The sequence below is a fragment of the Passer montanus genome, unplaced genomic scaffold (assembly GCF_014805655.1).
Source record: "Passer montanus isolate IOZ18808 unplaced genomic scaffold, ASM1480565v1 scaffold70, whole genome shotgun sequence".
Classification (NCBI taxonomy): Eukaryota; Metazoa; Chordata; class Aves; order Passeriformes; family Passeridae; genus Passer; species Passer montanus.
In genome coordinates, this window is record NW_024372148.1 from 1,768,553 (window position 1) to 1,792,614 (window position 24,062).

General features: G+C 40.2%; 1 protein-coding gene across 9 annotated transcripts in view; it reads left to right on the plus strand.

Moving 5' to 3' along the window:
- Positions 1–443: 443 nt before the first annotated feature.
- Positions 444–24,062, plus strand: part of CHST9 (carbohydrate sulfotransferase 9) — a 94,903-nt gene continuing 71,284 nt past the window's right edge. Inside the window, exons 1-5 of one of the 9 annotated variants that reach the window (XM_039730058.1) lie at positions 6,422–6,518; positions 7,190–7,237; positions 7,339–7,439; positions 11,570–11,628; positions 13,616–13,824. In XM_039730058.1, coding sequence (XP_039585992.1) covers positions 13,725–13,824 — 100 coding nt within the window. In that variant the 5' untranslated portion in view covers positions 6,422–6,518; positions 7,190–7,237; positions 7,339–7,439; positions 11,570–11,628; positions 13,616–13,724. Of the gene's footprint in view, positions 497–6,421; positions 6,519–6,542; positions 7,238–7,338; positions 7,440–8,884; positions 9,021–11,569; positions 11,629–13,615; positions 13,825–24,062 lie in introns of those variants that run through there. The other 8 variants (XM_039730061.1, XM_039730059.1, XM_039730057.1 and 5 more) reach the window with 8 other exon arrangements.

Consider the following 24,062-nt stretch of genomic DNA (forward strand, 5'->3'; position numbering starts at 1 on the left):
AAACAGTACCACTTGACAGTCAACTCCATCAAACACTGCCAGCAGATTTAGCTACATTAGCACAGACAAAAGTTTTATAGATAAAAGAAGATGACCCACCAGGGCAATCACCACTGTCTCAGTGAAATATCTTCATCTAAAAACCCAACTGTGAAAATATTTTTTTTGCATAAAATAGGCAATAATAGGTTAAGCATCTTGGTTGTGCCCCCTGAAAAGCTGTCATTTGTTTTATATGTGCCTCTGTGGATAGATAGAATGTAGGAGAATAGAGATAGTGGTGAAGGTAATCTGGTCCCTAAGGAGTTACAGCTGTGCTAATTATCAAGCACTAAGAACAAGCCTGCCCTTAATAGGCCACAGCTGGAGCCAATTAGGAGGGGTACTATAAAAGAGTAGGTTGGCTGGTTGAGATGGCATTTGTTGGCTGTGCAGAGGAAGAGAAGAAGAAGGAGTCTGTGCTGAGAGGAGCTGCCCATGAGATATTACTGAGAAGGTAGGAAACCTTTGCAATAAGATGGCAACAATTGGTGACCCCGATGTGATCAAGGACCCAGGATGGTGCTGGGTTCCCCCTGAATGGCAGTGTGTGCAGCAGGACACAAGCTGTGTGACAGAAGTGGCAAATGGCATGGCCACAGCAGCAGGGGGTGCCTCAGCAATAGCATGGCCCCCGAGGAGTACAGGGGGAGGTTTGCTAAGTCACTGCAACACGAGCACTGGAACAAAAGCAACATGGAGCTCTGAGAGGCAGAATCAGGGCTGCACAGACAACATGTAAGAAAAGCCCTCTGAAATTGTACAAGGTAGGAGAATAGAGATAGTGGTGAAGGTAATCTGGCCCCTAAGGAGTTACAGCTGTGCCAATTATCAAGCATTAAGAACAAGCCTGCCCTTAATAGGCCACAGCTGGATGCAATTAGGAGGGGTATTGTAAAAGAGCAACATGGCTGGTTGAGATGTGAGATGGAGGTTGTTGGCTGTGTAGAGGAGATGAAGGAGTCTGTGCTGAGAGGAGCTGCCCATGAGGTATCACTGAGAAGGTAGGTAACATTTGCAATAAGATGGCAACATGCCTCAGCTTCTAGCTGAAGGGAGGTATGTGATAAGCAGTGAAATTTCTTGCAAATCTTAGATTGGCCAGTATGTGTCCTATATCCAGTATAGAACATTTGACTTCATTTTCCTTAGACTGAGACTGTAATAATACCTTGTGGAGATGCAAAACATGGGACAGTCCCAACACTTGGCCATATGTGAACCATCACACAACAACCAAACACTTGGGGCTAATGTTCACATGAGATTTTGGATAATGTTTTAATCTCTAGCTCCTTTTCTGTCTCTTAAATACTTTGATTGTCAGTCTGACTGGTATTTTTTCTACTTTCCACCTTCATTTGCCCAAGAATTTCTCAAGAACTTTTTTTCTGGCCCATATGAATACCATAATGTCATCATTTGCTCAGTGTTTGATTCCAAGCTACCAGAACGGGTTCAAGATGTGTCCCTTGGTCTTAATAAGCAATGCAAACATTCAACACAATGCTGACACTGGTGAAGAAAAAAACCATCCTGTTTTATTTCATTCAGTCCTATTTTAGCTTCAGGACAGCTGCCAGACTGTCATATCACTGTGTTTCTGCTTTTTGTTCCAGGTATTTTAGGGTGCAAGAGGAACAAGAACATTGGAATTAGATATTTACTGGTATGGCGTTGTATTTCAACAGATTGTAAATTACTTTTTAGGTACCTCCAGTTTCATTAAAGTTTGTTTCTCTGTCGATTTATATAGACAGATTGTCAACAGATGTTGAATTAGTTCAGAATTCTGTACTGTCAAGTGTTGGGAGTAAGGGAATTTTCTTTGTGTCACATTCAGGGTATGTGTGCAGACTGAAGGGCAACATGTAGAATCTATTTCTCTGACATTTAGTAGTCATGTGAAAGATAGTAAAATTTGTCTAAAAGAGGTTTTTGTAAGGTTTTTTTTCAGTCTTTGTAATATCTAAAAGCAGTCAGTTGTACCTGAAAAATCTAGATGCCACGGTAAGGATGGAGAAGATCAGCAGTGTCCCTTGGTGAAATGTGGAAGACAAGAACATTACCTTCAAGATTTTTATGGATGCTTTTGAAGCATTTAAATCACATGGTTAAGGGGTTTTTTGAAGTCATTTTGTGTGGCCACTGTGATATCAAGAACTGTAAGACCAAAGAAACTGTCTTCCAGTTTAGTACTCTGGTACAATAGGCTATTGTATTCCAGGAGGCACCATAATCAAGCATTATTTGGTGGAACAAAGATGAACGTTTCCTCTACTCTAGAATAAGACGAACTAGAAATTACAGTGTTACACAGCTTTTACAAACATATTGCAAAAGTCCTGGAAGAACAGGCTTCCTTTTTTTCAGAGGAACTTCCTCCTCTACAAACCGCATTTCAACAGAAACCCTTCTGATGCTAATTAAAGACCTCATTAATCCATTTGTGGTCTGTGGTTCTGTGGGCAGCATTCAAACCTCATTTTTGTAGTGCGATGAGACCATTTTGGAGAAAGTGGGACCTCATGATTTTTAGATGGGCCATCCTGGAAGACAGCACAGGACCACTCACACAGGATGGGATCACAGGAAACCTGTGGTCCTATCTGCAGAGCATGACTGGGTCAGCCATGGGGTCAGGCCAGGTTGCTCTGGGGTCTATTCAGCTTTGTCTTGAAAAGGCTCTATGCATGGAGCCTGTAAAACTGGATATACCTCCTCTAAGGTACAAATGCATCATATGACAGCATTAATACTCACATAAACCCTGTTCATCCAGAGCTAGAGCAGAGGCAGTAAGAGAAGGGGAGCTAATCTCAACCTTTCACACCTGTTAATGGAATTCCTCAGCAGTCACTCAAATACAGAATGAATTCACTTTTTTCCCAGAAATAAATTTTTCAGGACATCCTAAGGCATTTTGTAGCCCTGCAGCACTTGACAGAATAACATCTGCTATTTGAAGAACATTTTAGAATTGGAGTAAGATACTGTACCAACCTTCAAAAAAAAATTGCTGCTACTGTTTACTTTGGCTGTCTTCTGAGAACAGGAGCCTATTAGGATAAAATAGCTTCACAGTCAACTCATTGAAGTGTTTAAGTCAAGTTTTTGGAGACTGCTTAAAAACAAAACTTTGTAATGGCTGAAGAACCGCAGACATTTTGAATTACCTAATATTTTTGAATGAGCACGCAGCTTGGTTAGAAAGGCTTTGATAATTACCCCAGCATACCAGTTACTGAGCAAATGAATTTTATACCAAGTTGCTAGCAGGTTTTTTTAAGAAAAAAGCAAATGCCCCACAGCAATGCTTGGTAGAGGCAAATTTTAGCCTCCAAACTGAGGAAAAGGGAATATTTTAGGTGGTGTATTTCTAGCTAATTAGCTGAAAATGAAAAAAGCTCAAAGAAATAAAATTATACTACTTGCTGAATGGCTTGTACCCTGGAGCAAAAGACACCTTCATAATGATAAAATGTTTTTAATCACCAAAGGCTTGTTTGATGAGCTCTATATTTATATGCAACACATTGAAACTATGCCAATGTGGCCTGTCCTAAAAGTCAGTGCAGCAAAAGATAACAGCACTTGGAATGAATTTGGCAAATCTAAAAATGTCTCTGAAGGTCTAATCCTTCTCCTTTGGAAAATGATCAGGCCAAACAGGCCCTGCTACCTGAACCAGGGTTTTTATATTAAATTTTTCTTGAAATATAAGATCTCAAATTCTGACTCCTTGAAATGTATGTACCTGTGCAGGTGGCTGCACTAGTTTTGCAGAAAACTTTGAAAAATGGAAACCTAGGCTGGGTGGAAAGTTTCAGCAAGTGAGGGGGGTTTCTTAACAGATTACAGCAATGATATATATGGTTTCTGCTCCATGGTTTGAGCACCCACAAATTTAGGGGCCGTGCACAGTCCATGGAGAAGCAGCTCTGACTGTGGGTTACTGTGACCTACCTACCCTCTACACCATACTTTCCTCAATGGCTATTCCTGAAAATCTACACAGGAAGTGTGTAAAGAGCCTAAACTGCTCTTATTGCAGAGTAAAGGCAGTTTTATTTCAGCAAATTGACCTCTAATTTTTGGCAGGTTACAGTTTTGATTCACAACCTGTTACCTTTCTTATCTAAGTGCACTGACCGCTCCTGTGAGAAGGCATCACCACCTGGCTGGTGTCTCACTGCTTTCAGAGGATGATGCTGCTTCTTTAACTCTTGAGCTACTCATCTACCAGAATTCATGGGAAACATGCAGAAACCTGCCAAGAACAGGATTTCTGATGTAGGCGCTGGCTCCACACCAGCCCTGCTGCCACAGACAGACTGCCGCCACCCTTCTGTAATTTGCTTCTTTTTTGCTACATGTCAGGCTTCAGAAGGTGCTGATTACAATTACGTAGTTGATGAGCTTCCTAATCCAGTGTCTAATTTCACCTGCATGTTGAATTTTTAATCTTTAATCTGGTAAAGATTCTTATATCAATAGCTGGACTATACCCTCTGCACCAGGACAATCTGTGTGGAACAAATATTATCAAAACTAAGTGCACTAGACTGGAGTTCTTTCTGGCTTGGGGTTTTTCTTGTTTGGTTGGTTTTTTTACTAAGTTGTAAAACAAGACTTGGCTTTATCCCAAAGCAATTAATTTATTCCATTAGCTGAAGAAAAATAAAAATAAAAACATCTGATCTATTCAGTGTTATACATAACTTTATTTAGTTGATGGATATAGCCTGAGTAGATCAATCTGAAGAAATATGTTTGCTGCATGTACTTACTGAGTGAAATTAAATCTACAACACCCAGAAGGTTAATCTCTATATCCTTACTAGAAGCTTCAGTGACCTTCATTACAATCTTCTGAGTGTATTACATCAGGAAATACTTCTGAGTGTATTACATCATGCAAATTCAGTTGGTATGTTGTATTTCTCTAAAATCTCACTGGCCATCAGGGACTAATAGACCAATAATTTAAATATGAGGTTGCATTTTTTTTTTTTGTTAAGGCATATGGTTAACATGGGATCACATCCCTGCCAGCTTGTCTAAAAGGGGAGGTATGCTCAACTCTCCTTAAATAGCAAAAAACTGCCATATTCCAGTCCACACTCTCCTTCCTCCCCTCTTATTTCTACTAGGCAGCCAGACAAGCTACAGGTGTGAGATGTGGTCATTACTCACTAGAACTTTAAAATGGATCCATTGCTGGGTTTAAAGAAAAATCTTCTCTCCCTAGGCTTTCTCTGAGCTGCTGGCTCCTATAATGAACTGTGGCTAGGGAGACCCTTAAGTGAGATAAACCAGAGAAAATGTATAGCATCACGGGGAGGGTATATGTATTCACATAACCCAAACTAAGCAGGGGCAGAACAGCTTAGCAGCTGGATTGAAAATCCAAGGGAACTCTCCTGCACACAGGTCTTGGCTGCCTATGGCTGTTACAGATCCTGGAGCACTTTTCAGCGAACATCTAAGCTTTGGACAGAGTAATTACACTCTCTGCCTAGTTAACCCCCCTTGGAAATCTGAGCAGCCCCCAGCTCTCTACCCTCTGCTCTGAAGCACTGGATTTCAGCCGGTGCGTGTTGCTCAGCTCCCTGCCGGAGGCGGTGCTGCGCTGGTTGGGGAAGAGATCCCTGCGTGCTGCCTCGACAGTGTGTGAGATGGTTTGAAACCTGTTGGAGTAAAAGATGTTGCAAAACCAAGAATGGTTACAATACTGTTATTCCAGGAGAGACCTCAATGCCATGAGTGAGCAGTGGGGCAGTGACGCAAGGGAGCATTTTAGAAGAATCTCTCTGCTGGGGTAGCTCTAGGAACACAGCCCTGAAGAAATGCCTAAAGGAGACAGACACAGAAGTCGTTTGAGTGCAGCTTTGGAAAGTCAGAACTCCTCTGTACTTACCCCACCTTAGCAAGGGCTAAAGGCTAATTTCTTCAAGGAGTCCCCTGAAGAAAAGTAAGCAAAGCGCTATTCCCGTTAAAGAGAGATAATGCCATTTATCTACATCGTTGGTCTATTGTCACAATAAGCAGATAAGGTTTGCAAGGCACACGTGAAGCTCCAATAAGCACTAATTAAACATTTTTCTCTGTCATCCTGTTTCCCATAGACGGCAATAAAGTTTCTACACTACCTGTTTTAGTAGCTAATTAAAGCTATGAGTTGCCTCTACCTGGCAGCTTAGACATATTTATTCGCTAGCACAGGGAGAGCTACCCCTGGATATGTAACAGCAAACAAAACCTTTTGGCAGAGCTCTTCCTCTCCGGGCGGCGGGGAGGGAGCGCGATGCCACGGGGGTGGCCGGGGGGCACTCACCTGCCCCCGGGGACCCGCCCGCTGCTGCGGGGGTGTCCCTGCCCGCCGGGGCCCCTCCCCAGCCCGCCCGGCCCCGAAGTTTGGCCAGGAAACTTTGTGTGCAGGCGCGGCTGCGGAAGCGCCTCCCGGGAGCGGCGGGCAGGTGAGGGGCTGCGGCCGGGAGCCCACCTGGGACGAGCGGGAGGGCGGGCGAGCTGCGGCCGGATCTCCGCCGGCACCGCCCGGCCCCGCGGCGGAGGAGCCGGGGGCGGCGGCGCGGCCGTCCCGGTGCGCTCAGCGCGGACCGGCCCTGGGGGATGAGGATCAGCCCCGGCCCCCGGCGTGTCCGTGGAGAGGGGTTCCATCTCCGGGAGCGGCCCCAGAAGTTGAGGGGATCGCAGAGCCCCCGCTGCGGCGCCGCGCACCGAGCAACTTTTCTGCTGACTCCCTGCACACACACACACACACACACCCCCCTCCTCCGTCGCACGCCGGGAATCGGGAATTCGTGGCACGTCTCCAAAATAACAAAAAAAATGGACTGGTATTTTGCCTCTGCGTTTTCTAGCAGAAGAGTGAATGGCTGGGGTAGGCTGCGAGTCTTGGCGTGCTGATAGCCCCTCGGTTCACTGCAGTCCGTAAACAAGACTTTCATTTCAACAGTTTGAAAGAGGGAAAATCTGGCTTTGACACAGTGCTTTTGCTGATGTTCCTTATCCTGACAGTGGGAGGATATAATATCCTCCTATCCCACGTGTAATCCTGTTAGAAGACTGAGAGCCATCAAGTTGCTGTCTTGTGAGCAGTGTTTTTGTTTAACTTCCCAAAATCCAGGTGACTTCCATGGGACTGCTCGCTGACCCCCAGGAGTGCTTCAGACAGGTAAGAGCCAAGCATGCCAGAATTGCCTTTTTCTGCTGAGGTCCCTCAGTCCTGACTGGGAAATGTTACTGAGAATAACAATGATTTTTCCTTTTTTGAAGCAAGATGTCCAGCAGCTGTAGGATCAAACCCTTGAAACTGAATATCCTGGTGAACTGGTGAAGTTCCAGACCTGATGCTTTCAGTGTCTTCTCTGTTCTCTGTAAGTAACCAAAACTTTCCATGACAATCATGTGTCAACCTGCATGCACGTGGGTAGGACAACTTGGCATTTATCTGTTCTTAACCCAAGCATAACTTTTGTTTGTCTAAAACTGTAGCTTTATATTAATCTGCAGGTGTCTGAGGCAAGTTGCTATGTGCATTAAGCCAACATGGTTTGAAGTTTAGCAGGATTTATGGCTGAGGAGCAGGACCAGCTAAATGGTGTGCGTGTTCTCAGAAACAGAATCTAACTTACGCCCATTGTTTCATTAAATGGATTTTTTTTCCTTTGGAAATATATCAAAAGGATAATGAGGAGCTACTGATGTTAATAGATTAAAATGACAAAATCAAATGCAAACCATATTTTCTTTGCCATGTTATTAATTTTGTATGGTATGTTGTATGCTATAAAGTGGATTTAAAACAAAATGTAATTGCTATAACAACATTGTGGTCTGCTATATAACAAGGAAGAGTGAAGTTGAAAAATGTTAAATATGTACAAGCTGACTGGGAGGGAAGTTACTTTGGTGATGTTGATGTTTGGAATTTCCTGACTGCTATTAAAATTTCAAAATTTTAAGCTCTATTTTTAAAGAGGCTTTATTGTTTCATAATTGGCAGTGGGTGAGTGAAGAATACTCACTTTGATAAAAACAGGTCTCTCCTTTGAAGAGAAATCCCTATATATTTCATAAAAAAATATTTCATTATTAGTGTCTTATGAAACTCTTGCAGAATTCTCTTAACTTGATTTGCAGTGTTGGTAGGTAGTAATCTTCTGTTATTGCCAGTAATAAAAGTTGTGTGGGCCAGATGGTGTCCTCAATTATACTTTTACACAGCCTTCTTATAAGCAACTCTTCAGGTGAAGAAGTTGCTGAGGTGTCAGCAGGACTGATGTAACAGTGGGCCTGTATGCTGTCTATATACCCCTATTAAATTCCTATGGACAGGAAAAACTCCCTTACGGAAATTCTGATTTGGTTGGGGTTTTGTTTTTTGCTTTTGTTTTTGTTTATCTGGGGGGGTGTTTGGTGAGGGGTTGGTTGGTTCAGTTTTTTAATTTTTACAAAGTTTCTCAGCACCACTCTTTGACTGTCTTGGTCTGCTTGCTCCCTTAATTCAAATTTCCGTAAGGCCTTTGACTTCACCCAGCCATAACACTCAGCGTAACTTGCTGGAGATAGGAAATGGCAAATACTGCACGTTTCTTTCTAGCAACCACTGTAATAAACTAGAACAAAAAGTAGTACTGGCTGATATGAGGAACTGTGCAAGCATTGTTAAAAGCTGGAGCTCTGCCTTGCGCTAGTCGTTGTGAAGCCAGAAAGTTGAGATGTGGGCAGTGGAAAGGTGATCCTGGAGGATCATCTGCGTGTGAAGTAGGACATGAGCTAACAGATGAGAAGTGAGGGAGGAGGGGGAGCGTTGAAGTGAGAAGATATCCTTGCTTCCTTCTACTGGCTGAGCTGAAAGTAGTCTGGGCCAGTGTCCAGCAGAACATTCCTCACTGCAAAATGGTCTTGCCATGATAACTCCAGTGGAGGTATCCGAAAATGTAGTGCTTCTTAAGGTAAGAAAGGAGGGAAGAAAATTAAAAAGACCCCAAAACTATGCAGTTGCAGTAGCTTTCTGTGTTCTTTTTCTCATTTTGTTTTCATTAATCCAGTTGTGTCTAAGGAGATACTGAGTGGGTGGGAATTTGTAGTATCCCACAGTAATATGAGTGTTTTGACCATTATAAAGATTGCATGAGTTTTTTCATCTGTATTTTGCTGGTTAATCCTGCATCTTGATATTCTTTATTTCCAGGTGAAGGAAAAAAAATCTGACATTAAAAGGAAAGGTTTCTAAATAGGATGCAACCTAATGTTTTGCATTTGTATGTCCTTGATTTTGGAGCTAGGTGATGGTGAAGGTTACAGTGGTGAGGAAAACTAAAGTCAGCCAAGCATGCTGACCAGATGCCATTGGTTTTGTGTGGTCTAGAAAAGGAAGGAGCTAGGAATGGTATCTGAGTGCTGAGGTGCCTCTCCTCAGCTGCAGGTATATTTGATTGAAAGGAAGAAAAAGTTGGATGATGTACTGAAAGGAGGAATCATGCCAAAGGCAGGAGGTACGCTCTTCCCCATTTTTGGGTGACTGGGTGAATTTCAATTGCTTTTGTTGGCTCAGTATAGGAATGTACCTATTCGAACCCAAAACACAATGGGGAAAATGTACAGAATTTTATATCAGTAGAATGAGGATTCTTGAAACGCTTAATATTTGACAAATGTTAAAAAATTTGGACTCAGAAGTGAATGACTATAGACCTGTAAAATTTCTAAATTTTTGCTGTGTTTGTGATCTAAGGAGCTATTGTCTTATAATCTGGCAGACAATATAGTGCTATTGTCTGCCAGATTAACTGCTTCTCCATGATGGATAAGGCTATGTAGTAGTCTCTCTCCAGTACTCAAAAGAACTTGAAATTTTGGGGTGCATAGCTTGAGTTCAAACAAGTGGGGCATTGGGGTCTATATATCCCAAAGAGGTGGGGGTGAGGTTGGGCAAAAGCAAGAATCTAATTCAGCATAGGTGGAGGGCACAGAGCAGTTTCTCAGGCCACATTAGTTTCCTCATAGCAAGAACCATCCAGCAAGGATGGTCAAGATATCACCCAGGAGAGCCATGTCACCCAGAACTAGGAGCAAAAAAAGGATTCACAGCTTAGGCAGGCATGCTGAACCTCTGTCTGGATATGGCTGATTTCTTTTTAAAATACTTGGGTTGAAAATAACTGCTTCTTGGCTTTTCACAGCCATGAGAAAGCATTTATCTTGATTAAAGAATATTTGCAGGTATTTCCTCTTGCCCAGGATGCCTGAGTGTGTAATCCACGACCATTGCTTTTTAATACAAAAGGAGCAAATTTGTCAGTGTTGTGCAGCCATTTTTCAAGTTCTACTGGAAGACTCATAGACACAGACTTTTTAAATGTCACTGCAATTTTTTCATATAGGGGTTACAAATCACTGTGTTAAATAAATTAAACTATTCATTCAAGCTGAAAAGCCTTTAAAATCTTACAAGGTAGCAGAATAGTTGGGTTTGATGTATTTAGATTCTAACCTGAGCTAAAATCAGTATTCTTAATTTAAAGTAATTTTACTCTTGTTTAAAACTAATATTAAAACTTAGTCAACATGTAGATGAAGAACACAATTTCATATAAATTAAATTTAAATAAATTAAAGTAATTGCAAGCAGCGTGTGAACATTTGATACAAAGATAATTACAGTGACTGTGCTGGTAGAGTGAATCTGCCTTAGGGTGTGTTTGGTAGTTCAAAGTGAAAAAAAAAATAAAAACACCTTGGACTGCTGTTTCCTTTTACAAACTTCTTTCCACTCAAACCCAAAAATTAATCTAGTAGAAAAACATCTGCTTTCTTATTAACAGATTAAATTGCTTAAAAATGTTCCTTATTTTACTGTGCATTTTCATCATCACCTTTCAGGGTTTGTAGGTGGTGTTGCATGCAACCATGATGGTGTTTGGGCAAGGTCAGCTCTACATCCTATGCTGTCATGGGTCACAGATGTATGTGATACCAGCTACTGGTAAAGGAAAAGCCATTGGCACCGTTCCTTGGGGAAATGATTTGTGGGCTGTAATTTTGTTAAACTTGTTCAGAAAATGCTCATATTGGTGCCAAGAGCTGGGCAAACAGGGAGAATGAGAGCAAGTGGCTGGAGAGAGCAGCAGTGCCAGCCTACAAGTGTCAGAAATGCTCATGGAGATGTGATGTGAGATACATTCCTTTCAGCTTCGTCCATGTGGCCTGAGAAAGCTTTCCTTGCCCACTCTGGAATTCTGCTTTTCAGAAAGAAGGGCTGAATACATGGGAGCTTTGTGTAGTCATGGAAGAAAGTAACAACATGACAGAAGTGGAAGCATACACTGTCATTGTGTGTGTCTGGATTCCTCACCCTTTTATTATGAGAGAAACTTGCAAATTCCAAACAGCAAGAAACGAATTCCTGATTTCTAGTACCTCTAATTTAATTAATTTATTTCAAAGATATACTCAGACCCTCATATCTTTTTATTTGCTGGTTTTTTTCCTCATAATCCAGATGCTGTCAATGTCCTGTTGCATGAACAACACAGCTTTTGTTTGTGGGAAACAGAAGAGGTTTGTATTCGTTGATTTTATGACTGGTGGTTCTTGAAGGATTGCTTATGCTGGGAAGCTTCTGTCTCATCAGCAGAGTGACTTCTGAGGACATGCAAACAGTGAATTTGCTGCAGCACTGAAGTTAGGTGCAAAACCCTACATAGCCTTGTAGCATAGATAAAGAGCACTGCAAGTCTGAGAGTGCGGAGAGCACTGCAAGAAAAAAAGGTGCAAGAGATAATAGCTAATGAAGAGCTGGGTGAAAGGAGGCTCCACTACCCACACCTATACAAAAAGCCTTTCACAGCATTCCCCAAGCGTTTTTTTTTTGTTTTTGTCCAATCTTCAGTGCTTCCTTCCAATTCTCTGCATCATCACGATAGCTGCAAACATACAGCATATATGAAATTTCCTCTCTGTAGAATCAAAGCAGAAAGAGCAAGGTTAAGAAAAAAGCCTCTGTCACCTTCCTTTCATGTGCCTGGTTCAAACCAGTTGCTTCATGACCCTTACAAAAAAGACTTCAGAGAGAACATTTACATTCTGTTAATGTCTAGCTATCTGTCTTCTGCAGAACAATTACACATAAAATGATTAATATTTAAACCATGGCTTACATTTTCTGCAGGCAAGTTTGTGCTTAAGTGTATAATTTAATGGCACAGAATTGGAAAAACATATGAAAAGTCCTGAACAGTTTTGTTGTTCTTGAAATCTTTTGCGTCTTTCTAACACAGTTACTTTGTTCATTCAACAGCTGTTTTTAATGGGAGTTCCTGCTAAGCTTTATGTGTACTGTATATTTAGAAACTCAGCAATTATAGATGTAACTGTGCTGAGTTATTAAAAAACACAAACTTGTGGAACATGGAGTACTTGTATGATTCAGAATAACTGTTAAGTGGCTGCATTTTCTTTTCTCTGTGTTTAACAGATTTATCTTTCAAATATCTTCCAGTAGGCTGTATTCCTTTAAAAGCTTGATTTTTTCCTAGCATTCTATGTGTTAGTTCATCAGACACTTCTGTCGTATGTACTGACAACAGTGTCCATTATGTTGAATTTTAAGGCATTTTCTTTTGCTGTGCAGACCAGTTTCAACAACAGCTCTTCAGCTTCTATTAATGCACTTTCAAAGTGAAGACATTCTTATTCAGGTTATGGAGTTGTCCTCTAGTGATCCACAGTGTCTTCATGTTCTGATTTTATAAAATTATTTTATGACCCCTTTGTGGCACATGCAGGGTATCAGGTAAATGACTTCCTCTGGGCCCACTGCTGTTCAATAAAGTAATCTTTTTGATAAGTTTTTACAGTTAAGCTCATTTCCATTAAACTTTGTGGCAAGAATTGAGTTCCTGACAAGTCCCTCTCCATATTGCAAAACGTGGCTGAACAAAAAGATGAGCCATTAATTAATTTTTTGCTCTCTTACTGATACCATCTTAGGCTGATATTTTCTAATCCTGCAAAACTCAACTTGGATTCATATTTGAGGATGAACATCATTGTATGACTCCTCGATGCCGGGGCTTTGTGAGCCGAGTGGTTGTGTTGTGGGGTGACCCATCCTTAAGGACACATGATTATACAGAGATGCTGGGTTGCCCATCAGAGGGGGCTGGCAGCCTCTTGGAGTGTGACCCAGCCACCTGGGAGGCTCCAGCTGCTTGCTGTAGCTTTCCAGCTGTGATGGTTGGTGGGCAGAGTGGGGAATTGGTGTGACACCCAATGAGCTCATTTGGTTGTTTACTTCCCTCTGTTATGACAGCAGGTGATGTTTGCTCTTTGGGAGGTGGAATGGTCTTTTCAGCCACTTTGAGAAACACATCTGCTTGGAGCTCATCTGGGGGTAGAAAGAACATTGAGACTGTGAGCAGAAATATAAGCATTGAAAGCAATAGCTTGTAAGAGTTCCAGCTTGTATATAGTATGCTGTTAACACGGTCTCTGGTGAAGAATAAAAGTGTAACATGAGACCAACCTCCCTCTCTTGTTATTGCAGGTTGGTGTCTCTGGGGAAGACACCAAAGATGATTCAGGCATGCTGAAGGCTTCAGAAAAGTGAGCAATGAGTCCTTCTGAAAGCTGAAGAGAAGCCCCCTTGTAGGGTCATGAACCTAAGACAAGTCTTCGTGTCTGTACTGCTATTTGGAGTAGCTGGTCTACTCCTCTTCATGTATCTGCAAGCTTGGATTGAAGAACAACATACAGGTACACTAGGCTTTCTCTCTTGGATTTTTATTTTTTTTTGCCATAGTTGCATCAATTATTTTAAGATGACCATAAAACCTATTGAGGACAGTTGCGGGTGGAGTCCCCATTCCTCCACCTCCCCTTTGGAAGTAAAATGGCATTGAAAAGAGACTTGTTTTAATTGCTACACTTCATTAAGAAATTTCTTCAGTCACATGAAAAGATGCCCCCAGCTACCTAATCATATTGTATCAGCTTCATTTGCAAAAGCAAGTGCTGCAAAAGCATTCTGCATGTCCAATTTAGAAATGATTCTCGATGATTTGTTGTGGGTTTTGTACATTACATTTTGTGTGGTAATCTAATTTTTGGAGAAAAACTGCTGTGTTTTGTAGACAAAAGTGGTCTTCTAACCAGGAATGCTCATGGAATCATCCTTTCCCTTTCTTTTTTGTTGTTGTTTGAGTCTGGCCTTACAAGTCTTTTTATATATAGCTTTAGAGTCATCTAGCAACTTCAGGTAAATCTGTGTTGGCATTGGCTCAGGATTACGCTCCTGAATTGTATTTCTGTTGTTTCCCATCTATGATGTTTTTGGTTGAACCCCAGCCTGATCTAGATTCTCTTATGGGCAAAACTAAACCAGGTTATTTACCTCAACCCCTACTGGAAGCTCAGTCACCTTCCACAAAATGCATAAGGGATGCATGTCAGTAAGGTCCTCCATGGTTTTGTTCTGTAGGTCCAGTTCTGTTATATCACCTTATTGAGGGCATACCCTTGATTTTACTTGTATTGGGAGATTAGGGTTTTGTTTTCAAGGTTTGGTTTGGTAGGGTTTTTTTGATTGTTTGGTATATATGCTTGTGGGTTTTTTGTCAGTGTTTCTTTGTTCGTTTGTTTCCAACTTGTTGAGTCTTGACTCTTAGATCCTCTCGTCTCTCTCACTCAGCTTCCATTTCCTCTGTAAAATTCCTATTTTATAGTATGTTGATACCATTGTGAAGAAATATATCTGTAAAACCACATTAGTCTCTGGCTTTATTGATTTGTACTGTTATTCCATGAGCTGCTAGGCTCCAGTATGTTTCAGAGAGCAGTGTTGAGGAGGAAATATAGTGCATCATTTCTGCAGTTGTTTGACAATGACCTTGAGGTTTTTTTCAACTAAGTGCAGTGATCACAGCATTAATCCTGGCTTGTTAATTTTTCTGGGCTGTCCCAAACTATTCACAAGCTTGTATTAATAACACTGATGTAATAGGTAATACAGGCTCCCTTTGGAAAGGTTCCCTTGTAATCAGTTGTTGACAGAAGGGTGCTGGCAGAAACTGAGCATGAAGCAGAGGGGGGGTCTTCCTTGAAAACCTCTACTGTTGTCAGGAATGTTAAGGGTAGATATCCTTGCTTTCAAGGTAGTTCAGGAATGTAGATGATGACTGTAGATTATTGATTTATTTACTTGCTGACATTCTTCACATTCCTTGCATCTTTTCTTGTGCTCTAATTAAGCTTTCTTTCCTTGCAGTGCTCCTTGTTGCTGTTTCTCACTGCAGTTTTTTTTTTTTTTTACTCCTTTCTTTTGTATGTATCTCTCTACCATTAAAAAGAAACAGGAAAAATAAAATAAAGGTTTAACTAGGACAGACTCTGTTCTTTTGGCCAACCAGTTGCTTTCTTTGGGGTTTTCTTTGACATATTGCTATAATCTTCTTCAGGAGAGAGGCTTCTCCTCACACACATAAGTCATTTCCGTGTGGAAACATTTCTCTAATAAAATGGAAGCTATCAGAGAATGACAGAATGGTTAGTGAGCTTAAAGTGTGACTGCAGTTTTGAGTGCCCTTTTATCTCACTGGACTGTTCTGACAGCACTTCATCAAGATCCAAAAAAAGAATTTTGGCATTCTCTACAGTAGCAGTAGAGAATGTATATGGTCATGCACATTGGCAAGAGCATGGAAAAAGCTCATTCTTTGGTGTCTGCTCTTGCTTCTTCTTCCAATTTAACATTTAGAGAGCCATTCTTTTTTATTTCAAACACCTGTATCTCCCCTAAACCTTCTGCGGCGCAATCCTCTAATGCTCCCCTCCTGTATGCTGCTTTAGAGTTGATATGAAATAGAACATATTTGCATATTCACAATATGCATTAGTTTAGTTATGGGCATTTTGCATTTTTTTTTTCCATCTTCTGCTCTGTTTTTCATGTTGCCATGTGTTGTGCACTGTGGCTTTTTTGGCCATGAGCTGTATCTGGAGAATCCTAAACTGACAAGTATCTTTGTAAGGATTTTATGTGTTCTTTTAATCCTCTCACTAGCTGCACAGCTGTAAGAAAGCTAGTTTTAATCTGCAAGTGGCTGAGCATGTGAGGTGAAGTTCTGTTAGGAAATGGAAAGTGCGCCTCGTGCTTCTCAATTGCCCTGCCACGAGCCTGCAGAGACAAGTGTTTGTTGCAGGCAGAACTATTTTTATCTTCCACGGTGTCCTGCTCAAGACCTACAGCATTCATGTTTGCATTTGGTTGCTGAAGGGATGGAAAGTTGGATGTGTTTGAGTTGAGGAAAGTATCTGTTTTGCACCTGTGAAATGCTTCTCCTTACCACCCCATTCTTCTGAATATCTGGAACCTTTATAAATCACTATCTCTGGAAAAGACAGTGAATTTTACTCTTTTGTGGTTTGTAGTGTTCACGCTTATTTCTCAGGCTCTCTTAACTGTGGTGTGAATTATTGCCAATCAGATGTAGATTTTTTTGAGGTGAACTAGAAAATTATATTATAGTTTTCAATTTTATTAATGTTTGCCTTCTGTTTTCTTTCACACTTGCCATCCTTATTGCCACCTTTTCTAGCTATTCATAATTTTTCACACTAGATCCCATACAGTTTTTATTCATAGCTTGTTTTCTCTCTTTTTGGGTCTCTTATTTCTACTTCCTGTCCACATCACTGAGATCTCAACTGTGATTTCATTCCCCTGTTTGTCTTATTTTGCTCTAGACTGATCTTATCCAAGCATGTTTTTCTCAGATTTATTTTTACAAACTTCCCTCATTACTCAAATGTATCCAGCCCAGGAACAACTCTAATTTTTCACCCTGTCCGTCTACTCCAGATGCACCTGCAGGCTCAGCAGCTGGATGCACTTCTCAGCACAGCCATGTCTTCTGCTCCCTCCCACTGTTCTTGGACTCTTCAGAATATTTCTAGTCATGTTTATCATCCCTATACCTTAAAAAAGGGAAAATCTTTCATTTAAAGGTGTCTAAGAAACAGCTGCTAGCTACGTGGTGGTCCTCTCTGATGGCTTTTCAGAGACATTAGCAGACAGAGAGAACAGGGGAGTTTCTTGGTTTGGCTCTGGGCATGGAGTGTGTAAAGACAGGTTGATACATCTTTGCTTCTGTTGGGTAGCTTCATTTCAGCTTAGTTGAGTAATTGGGAGCAGACTTGTCAATAGTCCAGTGTGAGCATCAATATGTGCAGACTACATCTGGATGAAAATTTAATTGACAACATTGATAATGTGGTATATGTGGAACACTTCACGTTCTCCATAAATAAATTTATTCATTGTATATAAATTCACATACATTAATAAAGCTTGATGTGAATTCAGCTGGATCCTACAGCTTTACTTGACAGTTCTCCACACAGTCTTGCATTATGCAGTGCAAGCATCAAATATCGTGGCACTGATTAAGAAGCAATCACTATTTGTTACGTGCTTAGAAATTTCCAGCACTGTTGATCTTATTCAGATGGAGCAAACTGCTGGGTGTCATGGCTGATGTTGAGGTTTGTACCATGAGTTACCTGAATGAGGGGGTTGTGAGGTACAAAGGACACTATTTAATTCTGAAATCTCAGAGATATGAATTTGAGTTCTAAGATAGGGGTTCTAATTTTTTACTTTAAAACTCTTCCTTCTTAGGGGGACTGATATGACTTAGTATGACTGATTACTACAAAGTAATCTGAGAATATCTTTGAGGTTAGAATTCTATGCTGGGTTTGTTGTTTGGTGTTTTGCCATGTGTTGGTTTTTTCCCTTCTCTCAAAGTTTGTGTAAATATGTTTTTTTTGTCATGTGTGCCTGGTAAATCCATGATTATGAAGGACTACTTTAGAATATTGTAGTCTTACCACTAACTAAAAGGCTGCACTGCCCTCCCATAGATTTCTGGCTCCCAAGGGTGAAAAAGTCTGCATCTCCTCTTTCCCAGCAGTTCTGTGTCTCGCCTTAAGGATAATGAGATTTTTCCATGTGCTTTCTCTTCACTTTGCAGAGTATCAGTTCTGTAGCATCAGTGGTTGCCCAGGCATCCTTCTGCAGTCAGTGTGCTTTCCTGCAATTTTGTGCATCTACCTTCTGAAAAGTTTAACAACACAGACCTTATACCAATTCCTCAGGTCACAGGTCTTCCTTCTGTAAAGAAACAAAATAAAAATTCAGACAAAAATAATATTTTAAAAAATGTTTGCACTTTCATGCAATTCTTTGCATGAGTTTTCACAATTTATTCTGCTGTTGCTGTAGCCATCTGGGTTGTATCCATTATACATATTCCTTGGCATACACGAGTGGGCTTTTTTCCCCACCTTGCCAGATTTGGTAATCCAAGGGGACCTTATGGATCCTTTAGTAATCTGGTGAGATATTTTGAGCCCATCGAGTGCCTTTCTTCCTTATCTTGGCGCTCTAAGTAGCAATTAAATATGGTGTACACACAAAAATATTTTCTCTTTGTGGGTTGATTTTTATTTAAATTTTGTCTAAGTGAATAAACATTGATGTGGCTTAAAGATCCATTCATATGTGATGAATTGCAAAGGCACCTGTTTCATGGAAGTCATAGTTTTTCTAGACAACCATCATAAAATACATTAAAGTAATGTATTTGTAGAAAAGAGGTTTGTAGATAAAGGTGAAAAGAACAGTGCTCAGCAATGGTTATTAATTATGAATAATTTAATTTTTCTAGTAAGATTGAAATATTTCTGCTGTCAAAGTCCTAAGTAGTTTATGGGAGTCTTCCTAAGTCTGCTGGAGAATGTCACTGGTATGACAAAAAAATCTTCAGGTTTACAATGCCCAGTCACTAATGAGGCTGTTCTAATGAGTCTGGGTGTACTCAGGTTTTACCTTTCTGGTTGGAATGTGCTGTATTTTGTGTGTGAAATGTTTCTGTTCCTTTGTTTTGTTTTATTTTTTAAATCTGCCACATTATTGGACTGAAGCACAAAAGAAAGAAGATTCAGTAGCATCAGTAAATGCTGCTTGGTGAGCAATTACACAGGTACTGAAATCCCAGAAATGCTACAAAGTTTTATTAGGTGAATCTCTCCATTGCAACATAGAATGGATTTCCTTTCTCCACACCCAGCTTTCAGTAGGTGGAAGCCATAGGGGAAGAACAATTGCTTTTGCGGGAAAAAAGCTAATAAGAAACAGGTGGAAATTGATATTTTCTTAAACCATAATGGTCTAAAAACACAAGTAAAAGTTGGATATAAGAGAATGTGGTTTCCTAAGCTACTGATTGTAGAGTCTCATCCTGTCTTCTGCAGCTGCAAACCCCAGAAGTTTTAAGAAAAAAATGCTAAAATGTCAAATTTTATAATACTTAAGGCTCTATTTATCTATTTCTGAGGATATTCTTCCCAGGTCTGGCTGTTTAGCAGCCATTTCATTCATTTTTTCATTCAGTCATTTTCATCTTGCATTTCATTAATTTTACTTTTATCATTCCTATAGGTAAATCCCATTTAATTTTATAAATCCTTCTGCTTTAGAAGAAATTCCAGCTTCCACATTCTGGTAGTATAAAGCAAACTAAATAGGATGAGGTTTTGGGGCTCCTCTTAGCTATGTATTCAATTTCATGTTTGAGTGGTAGCTGATGACATTTCATGTATTATTGTGTGTAAGATTTGAACAGCCCACACAACCTTGTTCATACCTAGGCCACAGAGATCTACTCCCAGGAAGGTGCCACACATACCTTGATTATACTAAGGACACCTGAACATACTCTTTCTTGCCTGTTTTCAAACAGAACTTTAAGAAGAGGATTCTGTAACTTTCTTGCATCTATGGGCACGTAACCAAATTCACTTGAAAATCTGAATTGTAGTTACTCCTGGAGGGCCTTTTGGCTTGATAATGAAACACTTATGAATTGGGGTATCCTCCTTCCTGGAAGGGCTGAGTAACAGTAATGCTGTTTTCAAAATGCTCTTTTCAATTGGATAGAAAATATGTAACAGGTGCTCTTCAGGCTGTTTTCTGGTTAGTCAGACCCTCAGAGCAGAATATCTGTCTGATCAGAAATGTGATTTTACAGAGTCCTTAGCAGTCATTCTTTCCTTTAAGTAGCTATGCTTTTTCTTTTTTTTTAGCATGATATATGAGGTTTGTTTTGTTTTCCAACTTTTTAAAAATTTTCTGACAGATGTGCTGTCATTGAGTGAAGTGGTTAGTTTTCAGTTATTGTCCACCATTGTTACTGCTTTTAATAACATTTGGTTCATGGCACTTCTTCAGTTCCAAAATGTCCTTTCCTTAAAAGCTTGTCATTTGGGCAGTACAGCCCTGCAGTCTTGTCTCTGGCTGGGCATGGACTGTATGATGCAGTACCTTTTAACACAAACACAGCCTTACAAAGCAAGAAGTGTGGAGAGGTATTTTTCACCTTGTAAATCATCATTTAGATGATTTGCAAGGTGAAAAAGAGTAGAAGAGGTGCAAGGTGTAAGAGTAGAAAAAAAATGAGATCACAGAATGATTAAGTTTGGGAAAGACCTAGAAGATCATCAAGTTTGACCTTTGACTAATAACTACGTTGTCGGCTAAACCATAGCATTTAGTGCCATGTCCAGTCTTTCTTGAACACCTCCAAGATGATGCCTTCACCACCTCCCTGGACAGTCAGTTCCAATTCTAAAATACCCTTTCCATAAAGAAATACTTCCTGATGTCCAACCTGAACACCCCTGGTCAGCTTGTAGACATGTCCTCTAATTCTGTCACTGGGAGAAGAGATCAATCCCCATCATCTACACCCTCCTTTCAGGAAGTTGTAGAGAGCTATAAGGTTTTCTCTGAGCCTCCTTTTCTCCAGGATAAACAAACCCAGCTCCCTCAGCTGCCCCTCATATGACTATCTAGGAATTAAGATGAAAAGATTAATGTTTTTCTTTTCCTGGTTTGTTCCATTTTCCTTACATGCAGTGCACATTTTCAGAGGAGAATGTGGTTGCTGCTGGAGTATATTTAAGGCTGCTTACCTCTGTGTCTGATGTTGAACTGCTTTGATATGTTGCTTGATTGCAAACAGTCCTGTCAAAACATGTGATGTGGTCTCTGCAAAATTCCAAGGAAAAGCTTTGGTTTCTTACTGGAATTATATTAGAAATTCTGATGTTTGTTTTAAGTGTGAGTATATACATATAGGTATGCACAGATATATATTTACTTAAAGTATTCCCTTTATTTTCCTTTTTTCTGTGGGAGTAGAGACTGCTGGTAGGAGAAATATTTTAGATGGAAACCTATCTTCTAACCACAGTCAGCTACTGGGGTACATTGAGATGAGTTTATATGGAAGAATTTTTTTGGTATTCACACTCTAGAGCCTTTGTTTCTGTCTTTTTCAGTTTACTCTTTTGGTCATACTGTAAACAGTTTATTGCTATTAATTTGGGATACTTCTGGATCATCTTGCAATGTGTGAAACAAGCATTTAAAGATCATGAGGCTGAGAGCCTTCAAGTAATGGGAACAATTTTAGTGTACAAGGGGTTAATGTCTGACAGATTATGTGTATGATTTAGCTGGAGGGTAAGGTTTCAAGTAATGGGAACCATTTTAGTGTACAAGGGGTTAATGTCTGACAGATTATGTGTATGATTTAGCTAGAAAAAAACATTATTTGTGTCAAGGAGCAAAAGGTTCAAGGAAGAACAGAAGTGCCTTTAACATTGTCTTCTTTTTTTAATGTGAAAGAAACTGGTTTTATTTTTGCTTCTTTTTTATTTTTAAAGACAATTATTATTTCACAGCAGCATGAATATTGGCTGGGCTTTCAAGTTTGGGTCAGTACTTCTTCAGACAAGTGTCTCACTTTTTGTATCTTTTAAAAATTTATATTAATAGCATATTCAAAGAAAAAGAATGTTTCTGCATTCTACAGTATTCCCATGCAAGGCATTTCCTATCTGTCAGTTTGAAACTGGGAAGATGCATGACACATCAGCATACAGTGTTTTTCTTCGCAGCTCCTTCAACCTTGAGCCTTGTGGCTATATGTGTGGGAGTGATGTGGCTGTCTTCAGCCGCAAAGAAGGGAGGGCTAGCTGGGTGCTATCAAATGTTTAAACAACAACAAAATCTAAAATAAACAAGCAAGCAAGCCCCTTCCAAAACTCCCAAATTTGATAGTTTCTGTTGAAAGTCAGGGTCAATAATAAAATCAGCTTGAAGATCCTGCTTTTTGTAAAACATTCACTAAAACAGTAAATATTCATTACTCAGGAAAACTGAAAAAACATGCTGTATTTTAAGCATTGCCCTGTAGATGAAACCGTTCCCAGGCATGCATGAGCCTCACTTGATGTAAAGTGATGGGGAATAGAATACCACACACATCCATTGGCTTTGGATTTTGTATGGTTTGCTCTTGGTTTAGTGAAGAGGTGCAGCCAGCAGCATCCCATACTGTCTGGAAAGCCACACTTTGCAGTGAGAGCAACCTAGAAAATGTTATTGCCCACAGTAGTTCTTTAGGAACTCTCACTTCTTTCAGTCCCACTCAAATCACTAAATATTATTGTTTCCTTATCACTTGAGAGCCTCCCCATGGTAACAACAATATCCAAGACTATCGCTGACCGCTATTAAACCTGTGAAACCTGTGTGCTAGAAGTACAATTTGTCCCTCACAGCTTTGTTGTTTCAAATGGGTTTGTTTATATTGACCACTCAGCTTTCTATCACACAATCCTGCCAGGAATTCACAGAACATAGCTCTAGCATAATCAGGCTGAGTAGGCACAGATTTTGTCTCTTGGCACCATCTACAAGGGAAAATGACATGAGTTATCAAAATATTTGGGGAATGATAGACTTTTTTTTTTCAGGAGAATAGTAATAATAATTTTCATGTTTACAGTTCCATAATATTCTAATTAAAAACAAACAAACAAATAAGACTTGGTCAATGTCAGATTTTTCTAAATGAGCAATGATTCCTTTTTGTTTGGTTGAGATTTGATTGGTTTGTTGGTTGGCTGGGGTATTTTTGTTGTTGTTCAGGGATGCTGAAGCACCGAAGATCCTGGAATGGCAGGGATGGGATACAGTGTTGAGTCAATTATTGCAAGGAGTTCCTTTCCCATGGACAAAAACTCTTATGAGCCAAGCAGATAATGAAGGGGGAAAGAGGGGAGGAGCTCTTAAGAAAGTCATTAGCTTTGGAAAATTGACTTTCTTAAGTAACAGTGATAGTGAGGCAAAGCTTGTCTCTTAGTGAAGAAATTAATTGCCCTACAACATAACAGATGATGGCCTAATAGCCACAAATTTTGACATGCACATCAGGAGATGTCTTCTGCATGTCACCAACACTGGGTAACATCCAGGAAAGTAACTGAAGATCACCAGCCAAAAGTTAAGGATAATCAGAACCAATATTAAATTTCACTGTGGGTGCATGCCCGGTGAAAGACAAGGTGTTAACTGATTTTACATTTAATGTGATTGGAATGGAGCAGGTTATTTCAGCACTAATTATAGTCCAACAATAGAAGAACTTTCACAACTTTGTGTACACGTGTAAGGGCATAGATGGAGGAAGAAGCTGTTAAAGGTTTGCAATACTTTCAGTGACAGATGTGTTATAATCTAGGCCTAATACAAGCATGCACTTAGGATCAGCTCAAGTGAACAAGGCGTTGTTTAGAGTTGTGTTGTTGGGCCCTGGTGTGGGCATATTGCCTCTCAGTAAATTATATGCAAGAGAAATGAGTGTTTGGAGGTGTTTGGTTTTGATTATGGTCAGCTAGAGAGATGTGGTGCGTGAGTTCTGCTAGCTGCAGCTGGAAACATTCTGTTGTGTTAAACAGGAAAATATCAGTGCCTGATGCTTTGCCATTCATCCACAAAATAGCTCTGTTAAGAAAATAAAATATGTCCAACAGGAAATAATAAGTATAGCAAATGTTTTTTGCAGAGCCAGTTCTGATTATAC